Source organism: Mesitornis unicolor, unplaced genomic scaffold (assembly GCF_000695765.1).
Source record: "Mesitornis unicolor isolate BGI_N332 unplaced genomic scaffold, ASM69576v1 scaffold7842, whole genome shotgun sequence".
NCBI lineage: Eukaryota > Metazoa > Chordata > Aves > Mesitornithiformes > Mesitornithidae > Mesitornis > Mesitornis unicolor.
The window spans coordinates 206324-214630 of record NW_010171171.1 but is presented as its reverse complement, the minus strand read 5'-3'; the positions used below and the strand labels follow the sequence as shown (position 1 = coordinate 214630).

General features: G+C 45.6%; 1 protein-coding gene across 6 annotated transcripts in view; it reads left to right on the top strand.

Moving 5' to 3' along the window:
• FOXP1 (forkhead box P1) overlaps window positions 1–8307 on the top strand; it is a 69924-nt gene that overhangs the window by 37111 nt on the left and 24506 nt on the right. For all 6 annotated transcript variants that reach the window (XM_010179951.1, XM_010179950.1, XM_010179947.1 and 3 more), the window contains exons 6-7: window positions 275–362; window positions 6087–6170. In XM_010179951.1, the coding sequence (XP_010178253.1) occupies window positions 275–362; window positions 6087–6170 (172 nt within the window). The remainder of the gene's footprint in view (window positions 1–274; window positions 363–6086; window positions 6171–8307) is intronic.

Here is an 8307-nt window from a genome sequence, read left to right as displayed (position 1 = left end):
CTTTCATTTACCTAATGGAGGAAAAACAACTGTTCTGCAAAATTTCTCTTAAATACAAATGAGCGTTCTTTGGAAAAAATGTGCTTAAGATTTAATGAGTGATGGGAAGATGCCCAAAGCAGGACAGAGGAAAAAAAATAAAAACCAATCTTAAAAATCTCAGCTATTGATGAAGAGCTGCTGGATAACATTCAGATTGCTTATTCATCCTGGTAACTACTTTTTCCTTTTTGTTTATCCATTTCACTTAATGATTTTCTGTGTATTGTTACAGACATCTCAACAGTGAGCATGCGCTGGATGATAGAAGTACAGCCCAATGTAGAGTACAAATGCAGGTTGTACAGCAGTTAGAGCTACAGGTAAAATAAAATTTATTTTAATATTACCTCAGTATTAATCAAATCCAATTCTCGACAGCAATAAAAAATGAGTTCTGCTTTTCCCCCTGTGATTGAAAACCAGCTTTCAAAACCTTCTTGTAGTAGTTTTAAAAAACGTCAAAAGAAACTGCAGCTTCATTTCCTCTTTTCTAAACCGTAACTTGAAAAGAAATAGGAAACTTAAACAGGCTGACGGATTGGAAATCCATCACTGTGTATCTAATGCCTTTTATGCTCACCCGGGGGGGCGGCGGGGGGCAAGCAGAATGTGGTCCCCTTCGTTTAGAGATGTTGATCCACGGGGGAAATGGCTGATGTTTATTTCAAACCGCTGCATGACCTGGCTTGTTTGATGGTCTCTCATGTACTAACACTCTCCATGTGTTATTATTCTTATTACTATTATTTTTTGCCATTTGTAGCAAATGAGTTTTTTAAAAGTGCCAAAAGGGTGTAAATTGGAATGTGTTGAATGCGATGCCAAGGTGTGCCCTGTGTGTGTAACTGCCTTGCCAAATGCTGTCAAGTCCTCTGTGTGTCCCTGCACCTCGCTCTCTGCTGGGCGGCTCCGGCTGTGGCTGCGTGTAGGCAAGAGGTTAGCAGAGAAGGGGAAATTAAAACAATGTTGTACATTATATAGTTACCAGCTCTTGAAAAACCAGCTATTTTGTATGCAAGACAGCAGTGTAGAGATATATGGAAAGCCTTGGGCTAAGTACAGAAGATAATTACATTTGGAATTTTACTGAGTTAAGTCATTTATAGCTTCAAATAGTTGGAGAGAAAAATCAGCAAAAACACACTTAAACTTCTTGTTGTTACTTTTCAAGATAAGCATTTTAAAAAAAATGCCTTTTATCTTCTTATCTTACAAATTACCCTTTTTCTTTCATAGATATTTCCTAAATTTTACTTTCAGGAACACGCTGGTCATGACTCTCTTTCTCTATTAGCTGGAGCAATATAAACTATTTTAATACAAGTTTTATAAAAATCAAACTACCAGTCCTAAAATATCAGGAGTCTTGCAAAAAGCGTCGTGAGCTGCTATTTTAACAAGTTTCTTGGGAATTGGGGGAAGAAAAAAAATAAATCTGCAGTCTTCTTGGTAAATTCAGATACGAGATGATAATCTTTTGCCAAGATGCAGCAGCATTCAGGCTGAAGGTAAATGGAGATTCTCCAGTGCAGGCAGCTTGAAGAGCGTTGCTGCTTGGAATGGCTGTCCCTGGGACTGCAGGAGGATGCCCTGTGTTCACAGTTAAACAGGACAGAGATGATACGTGGTTACCACCTCTCCATAAGCCCTTGAGAGTATTTCTGAAAGATCTTATCAGCGGTGCATTCTGCTAATTGCTGTAAGTGAGGGATGGGTACAGCTTCACGGCCCTTCGGTGCTTGGCTTCGGCCGCTTGGCTTAGAGTCACCGCCTGGGAAGGCAGCAGAAGGTCCCCAAGACAAGAACATCATTTCCAGGTGGTGTGAGGGTCAAAAAGCTTTGGATCTGTTTTTAACAGTCACAGCAGCACAGTAGCTAGGATGAACTGGAGGCCGAATTTAGACAGGGATGTTGATAACAGAGTGAGACCACTGATGCATTGGCCAGCAAGGGTGGGTGCAGGAGGAGGGTGGTTCTGCCCCGGCAACTCCTCCTTCTCCCTCTCTTTCATCCTGCACATCAGTCCTCTGGTACTTTAAATATGTATGAGGGTTTGTCCTCCAGTGCCTGGTTTGTCTGTCTGTGACCTCTTTTTGCACAGAACCATAATAAAACGGAAGTCTGGCCCAATTGCGAGGTTTCAGTGATGTGACCTGCAGCAATCCAGCATGTTGGAGCAGGAGCAGGGGGACTGAGACCATCGACCTAATGCTTCTGCAGTGGCACAGTTGCCAGCAGAGAGGTGACAGCAAGCGCTGTGTCCAGCTGAATTTTGTGAGACAGACAGGAGAGGGACCCACCGCCTTCCCCCCTTGACCACAGGGCTCAGCACCAAGAAGCTTTGTCTCCCAGTGGAGCTGTGAAGCATCATGTGCTGCTCAGGGTCCATCACCATGGCAAGACTCAAGTGCCACACCATTTCATGCATGTACAGTCGCATCAAGACAGGGCAGAGTTTAACAAATCTATTCCATCTGAGGGATGCACTTCGAGTTTTGAGTATCCTGGACCCAAATGCAAGCATCTTCTTTTTTGCTTTGTGCTCTTATTTAATTTAAGCACAAGAGTTTTACCAGTGTTGTAGACAGAGATAGGTGTCGTATCTTTTAGAGAAACTAATTTTTAACTGAACTTTTTGGAAAAACCAGGTTAGATCTGTTTTGTGTTTGATTGCAGATGCCCCTTTGCAGATTTGGTCTCAGCATTTCCATCACAAACATACTTAAAATATCACAGGCAAGGTAGAGATCTGCTCATATTTCACTTTGTTTAAACCATCTTGACACAATCATTTGTTGCCATTGTAAATAGTGAGATTTGGGCTGCTGGGTAAAACACAAACACAGGAACATATCCCTATCCTCAGTTAGATCTTAGGTGGAATAGGGCATCAATTTTTCAGCACCACCTTTCAGTGGAAAAACATTTCAGGACAGCACCAAGGCCATGATAAGTTTAAGAAGTGTCTCCTATGGGAGAACATGAAGACAGCTGGCTGTTTTCACTGCAGAGCACTACTTGGGCCTGTTTTCCTAAAGCATCCACTGACACTTGAAAAGTGGCTCCCAAACCTGGGTAGTGCTCAGCCTCACCAGGCGCAGAACGGGAGGGAAGAGGCCACATCTCAGTTGTCTCTTGCATTGCCCATGACCGGCTTCCTTCTCCTTTCTCCTTGGTCTGCCCAAATTCCTGCTGCTGAATCTCCCCTTCCTGTTGATGTGGTCCTGTTGCTCTTGTTCAATGTGCTCACTGGGTTTCCATTTTCACTTTCTTGCTCCTTGCAGTTGCTTTATGTCTGGTTTTCCTCCTGTGCATCCTCTGTGCCTGATGCCTTCTCTCTTCCCTCTTGGTTGTCCAGCTCCCATGCTGCCCCCTCTCCTTCAGCTCCTTCTGGCCTGTGCTTTCTGTGCCTTCCCTCTCCTGCCTTTCCTACCCCTGTAGTGTTAGGATTTAACCTCTGTGGGGCAAGGCATGTGTCTTGGTGTCCAGGTCTGCAGAACAGGTCCCTTGCTGTGGATGTGTTTTCTCTTGAACCCCACTTAGGCACCTGCATCATGGTTGTACCCCACAGAGGTGAGTGAAACCTCACAAAATCAGGCTTCTCCTGGAGAACCGGGTGGCCATCTGAAAACTCAGGCCATGCAGAGCTTTCCAAATGGATCTAGGACAAAAGAAGGAGATGGGACAGCATTGTAGTTCTCAGACCCCCTGTACAGAGCAGAGCCTTTCCTACATGGCACAACAGTCTGTGCCCAAGAACACTACCAGTAGATCAGGAGCGTTCTCCTGCACATCTCCTAATGATCCCCACTTCTGGACCATTTGCATTCCAGCGAGTGCCACCAGTGAGAATTGGCTTCCATTGGTGGCCAAACAAGCCCTTGTGGCTGCTTTGGCATGACCCCACTGACCAGAAGGGCTACCAGTGACATTCTAGTTTTAGATCACTCCTGCTTCCTGACCTAAGGGAAAAGCAGTTTAAAGAAATTCTTCAGATTTTTTTACTTCTCGTCAGTGCTTTGAAACTGAGAGACCTCTATTTTTCATAATTTAAACTCCTGCCTAAACTGGGTGAGTGTTTGAATTCCTAGACTATGACAAAACGCGAGCGTGTGTCTGCCTGAAATGTGGAGAGGATCTTTAATAACCTCCCTCCACCGGAGCCACCGTTAAAAGCATTGCTAAGGCGATGGGTGCAGACACTACCAATGAGGACCCCAGCCCATGAAGGGAGATGTCCCCCAATCCACCTGGCCCAGGGAGCCCGGAGGAGGCACTGCAGAGTGTGCCCCGTGCTGCCCAGGTGCCTTTACCTCCCGCGTGGTGCTGGTGCAGGCGGGAAGCTCTCGGGTGCCTGCCTGTTCTTGATTTTGACTGGAAGATGCTGTTCCTCCTGCAGACCAAAATGTAACGTGCAGATGACCCTGCCCGGCAGCCCATGTGCCCAGCCACTGCTATGGGGGAGAGATTGCACAACAGAGCTGCGCTGGGGATACGGCAGTTTCTCAGTGTTAATTTGCTCGTGTGAAGCACAGCAGCTGAGGGGCCAGACCTCTCCTTTCTCTGAAGAGGTCCTCAGAGAACTCTCAGAGGGAGAAGTTTCTGCTGCAGCACTATGATAAGAGCCCAGCGCTGCCCTCCGGCAGTCCAGCACAGATCTGGTGAGGAGATTGCAGGAGATCTGCTGGAGGTGCCAGGTTTTCTCATCAATCATCGAGATTCTTGACCAAGAAAGAGCCGCTGCTTGAGAAGCCCAGCCATTTTTGCTTCTGCACTTCCAGAGCACGCAGTGGTGACACCATTTTTTCCTCTGTTTAATTCCTGTCTTGGAAACCTGTGTGCCAGGTTTTATCCTATTGTGATGCCTTTCTGGCACGGTCAGAAACCTCTCACCTTGCGAAGAGCAGGACAACTTTGTGAGATTAGGACTGGGGATTTATGACCAAGTCTCCTTTTATATACCCTTAGCCCAACTTTGCTGCTACAAACAGACATCAGTGATAAGGTGGGCAGGTTGTTTAAAGTTTTGCGGGAATGTGAGCAGGCTTCTCTTGGCACCAGGAACCTGGCTTGTCTAAAGCAAAACCTCAGCTCTGCAAAAATTGTCATTTGGAAGAACCTGATACAAGTCCTGCTGGAAACAGGAGCCTTTATGTTGGGCATGGAGGTTAATAACACCCCTTTTTCATTAGCATTATTTCTTAATATCTTTCCGCTGTATTGTTTTTTTTGAAGAGCAGCTGGAAAAAGTCCTGTTCACACGTACAAAAAATGTATTGTTTCCAAAAAGAATGAGATTTACTGTCTGGCCACTGTCTTCTAAATGCATTGGGAAGCTGCCCTGGCCAAGGATGTGTACGATGTGATCCCAAGATGGGTGCAGATCTCAAGACAAAAACACCCACGAAACACCCAGAGCAGGAGTTTTGCCCAGCTCTTGGGCATGATGTGACCGATGGGAAAGGGTGACAGCATTGGTCCTGTGGCATTGGGTGCCCTGAGATGAGGCGGTTCCTGACGCCGTTAGCCTTTCCCACCCTGCTGCCCTTGGGCAAAGGGATGCTGCCAACTGCCATTGCAGCTCCTGCCCCATGCTCGGGGTGTCTCTGTGCTGGCCACAAAGCCTGTATGTGATGCAAAAGCCATGATCCCCTGGTGCTGAGTGTTTTCTGCTCTGAAGAGAGGCAGGCGCATCTCGGAGCTGCTCGCTCTCTGCTGCGCCTCCCGTGCTGGAGCGGGGCTGGTTAATAACCATGATTCACTGTTGTCTTTCAGCTGTCAGGGCTGGAGTGAAGCTCTTGGTGCCGGCACGTCTAGCTCTTCTCACTCAAGGGCTAATGCATTTTGCTTTGGGAAACAGTGACACCCAGCACCATGCCTTAGCTTTACCTCACGAATAGGCCATATACAATTTCCAAACTACTCAGCAATAAAACTCTTCTGTCTCATGCCTCGGTGCCAGCTGTTTAATTAGGAATAAGCAGAGGCTGGGTTTTATTTGTATGAGTAACAGAGCATTTTTTTTTCCTTCTCCCCCCCTTCAGCTTGCAAAAGATAAAGAGCGCCTGCAAGCCATGATGACACACCTGCACGTGAAGTCGACTGAACCAAAAGCCACCCCTCAGCCCGTAAGTACCGAGCTGTGCCAAATGCAGACAAAACCTCACGCCAAACCCCTCTTTCCTGTTCCCCACCCGAGCGTGTGATGTGAAGCTTCAGAGCTGGTCGTGGTGGGGAGGTGCAAAGCGCTGCTGTGCAGGAGGCAGCAACACTGTGGGCACCCGGGCTTTGTTGTCCCCCTCTCTGCAGGGAGTTGGAAACAAGTTCTGCTCTAAAGCTGATGCGTTGGGCCTTTTTCTGGCCTCACGTACTAGCCTGTAACTCACAGCAGCCCAACTTGCATGAAATCTTAGCAAGTGTTAGGAAGGAGATTTAATTAAGTTATCTTCAGTATATTTATTTTGATTTTGCCCCGTCTGAGAGACATTTACAGTAGAAGAGATTCTAGCCGCATGTTTTGGTGGTAACCGCTGTTACCCTGTATCAGGTTTTATACTGTTGAAACTGAGAAAGGAAACCTTCTCCACCTCAGATTGCCCTTTAAAACAGGGGGTGTGGGGGAAGGCAGCAGCTTTGCAGCCCAAGAGAACCCCTGGGTACCCCCAAACCCAGGCACATCCACCATCGCCTTCCTGACCAAAGTGACCCTTCTTCAGCTGTTGTTGTCTCCCAGACTCCTAATGCTGGAAATGTTCCTCAGAGCTTCTGATGATTATTCAAAATGGAGAGAGTGCTTTGCTGCTTGATTTTAAGATTTGTAAGATTTAAAGGTACACTGGCTTTATTTGATTTTGCTTTGAGTCATTGTGTGAAAATTAATTGAGCGTTGACAATCTATAGTTAGTACTAGCAATTTTAATCAATATGCAATGATGCAGCATAATGACAAAGTATTGGTTTATCTGTTTTGACTGATTTTTTTTCTATAAATAAAGCAAACACACACCCATATATGTGTGATTTATGGTGATAGAAATAAAAAGGAGTCAGACTATTAACCCAGCAAATATGGTAGCCTGCCAAGATGCAGTTGGTAGACAAAATTAATGTCTGAAACAGAACACATTACAGAGATAGAGAACATAAAATCATTAAACACTTCGCGCACCCGTTTTTACTAGAAAAGGATTTCTCAGTTTCCGTGTAGTTGGAAATAAATGGCTGCAGAAGTGCATAGGGAGGCTACTAGACAGAAAACTGCAGGCGATTCAGCAACACTGGAGCAGATGTCAAAGCCAACGGGAAATTTGGGTGCCTTCTTGGAGAGAGTTGAGTGGTAGGTACCAACCCTTCCATTTCAGCTGTTGAGGTGCCAAAAATTGCTTGCTCTGGTGGATACCAGCCCTCTTGAGTAGGAACTACTCACAGTATCTATAAGAATAGCATTCTTCTCGTTCCTCACATCCACCTCAGCCCAAATGCAAATGCCTCAGCGCGTTGTTGGCAAAGTCTGTAGACCCAACAGAATGGGGAGGAGGTTTAGTTTCTATAGCTCTTACTGGATTAAAAATTAAAACAGCGGAATAATCTGGGAGTCTCAAAGCACTCTGCCTGGAGGCCTTTCATAACAGCAGCGCCCCTCAGGAGGAAGGATTAAAAACTAAAGGGAGGAAATCACAGGAAGGCGAGCGGCGCTTGGCAAGGCAGCTCGTGATCGATGCTCGGCCGCGGAGGGCAGGGAGCTTTGGTGGGCGGTGTAGGCTACGGAGATACCAGGCGGTGTCGCCATGAAGATTAGTGTTAACAGCTAATAAACAGGGAAAAGCAGCAGGAAAAAAATAAAAAATAAAAAAAGACGAAGTGAGCGCAGGGGGAAAAGGGCTGTCTTGATTAGTATTAAAAATGTTTTACATTCTGGAAAATTATAGCTTTGTTGGGGACCTCCTACTAAATTTATTTTTAACTGCTCTATTGAAAATTCTGTACCACTAGTCAACATTATCTCTCAGTTGCTCAGCACAGTGTTTCTTTATTAAAAGAAATAGGCATGAATGTTTTTGACTGAAAAATTAATAGCTTTTGAATTCATACACAGCAGGTTTTCTTTTGCAAAGAAGTCCAATATCGCTGCACAGCACTTCTATAACCATTTATTTAGAGTCCAAGTCAAACCTTTGACAGCTAGAGCAGTGTTACAAGCCAACATAAAGAACTCCAAGATGTAAACCAACAATAGGCAGTCTGTGTGAGGTTTGCCATTGTCAA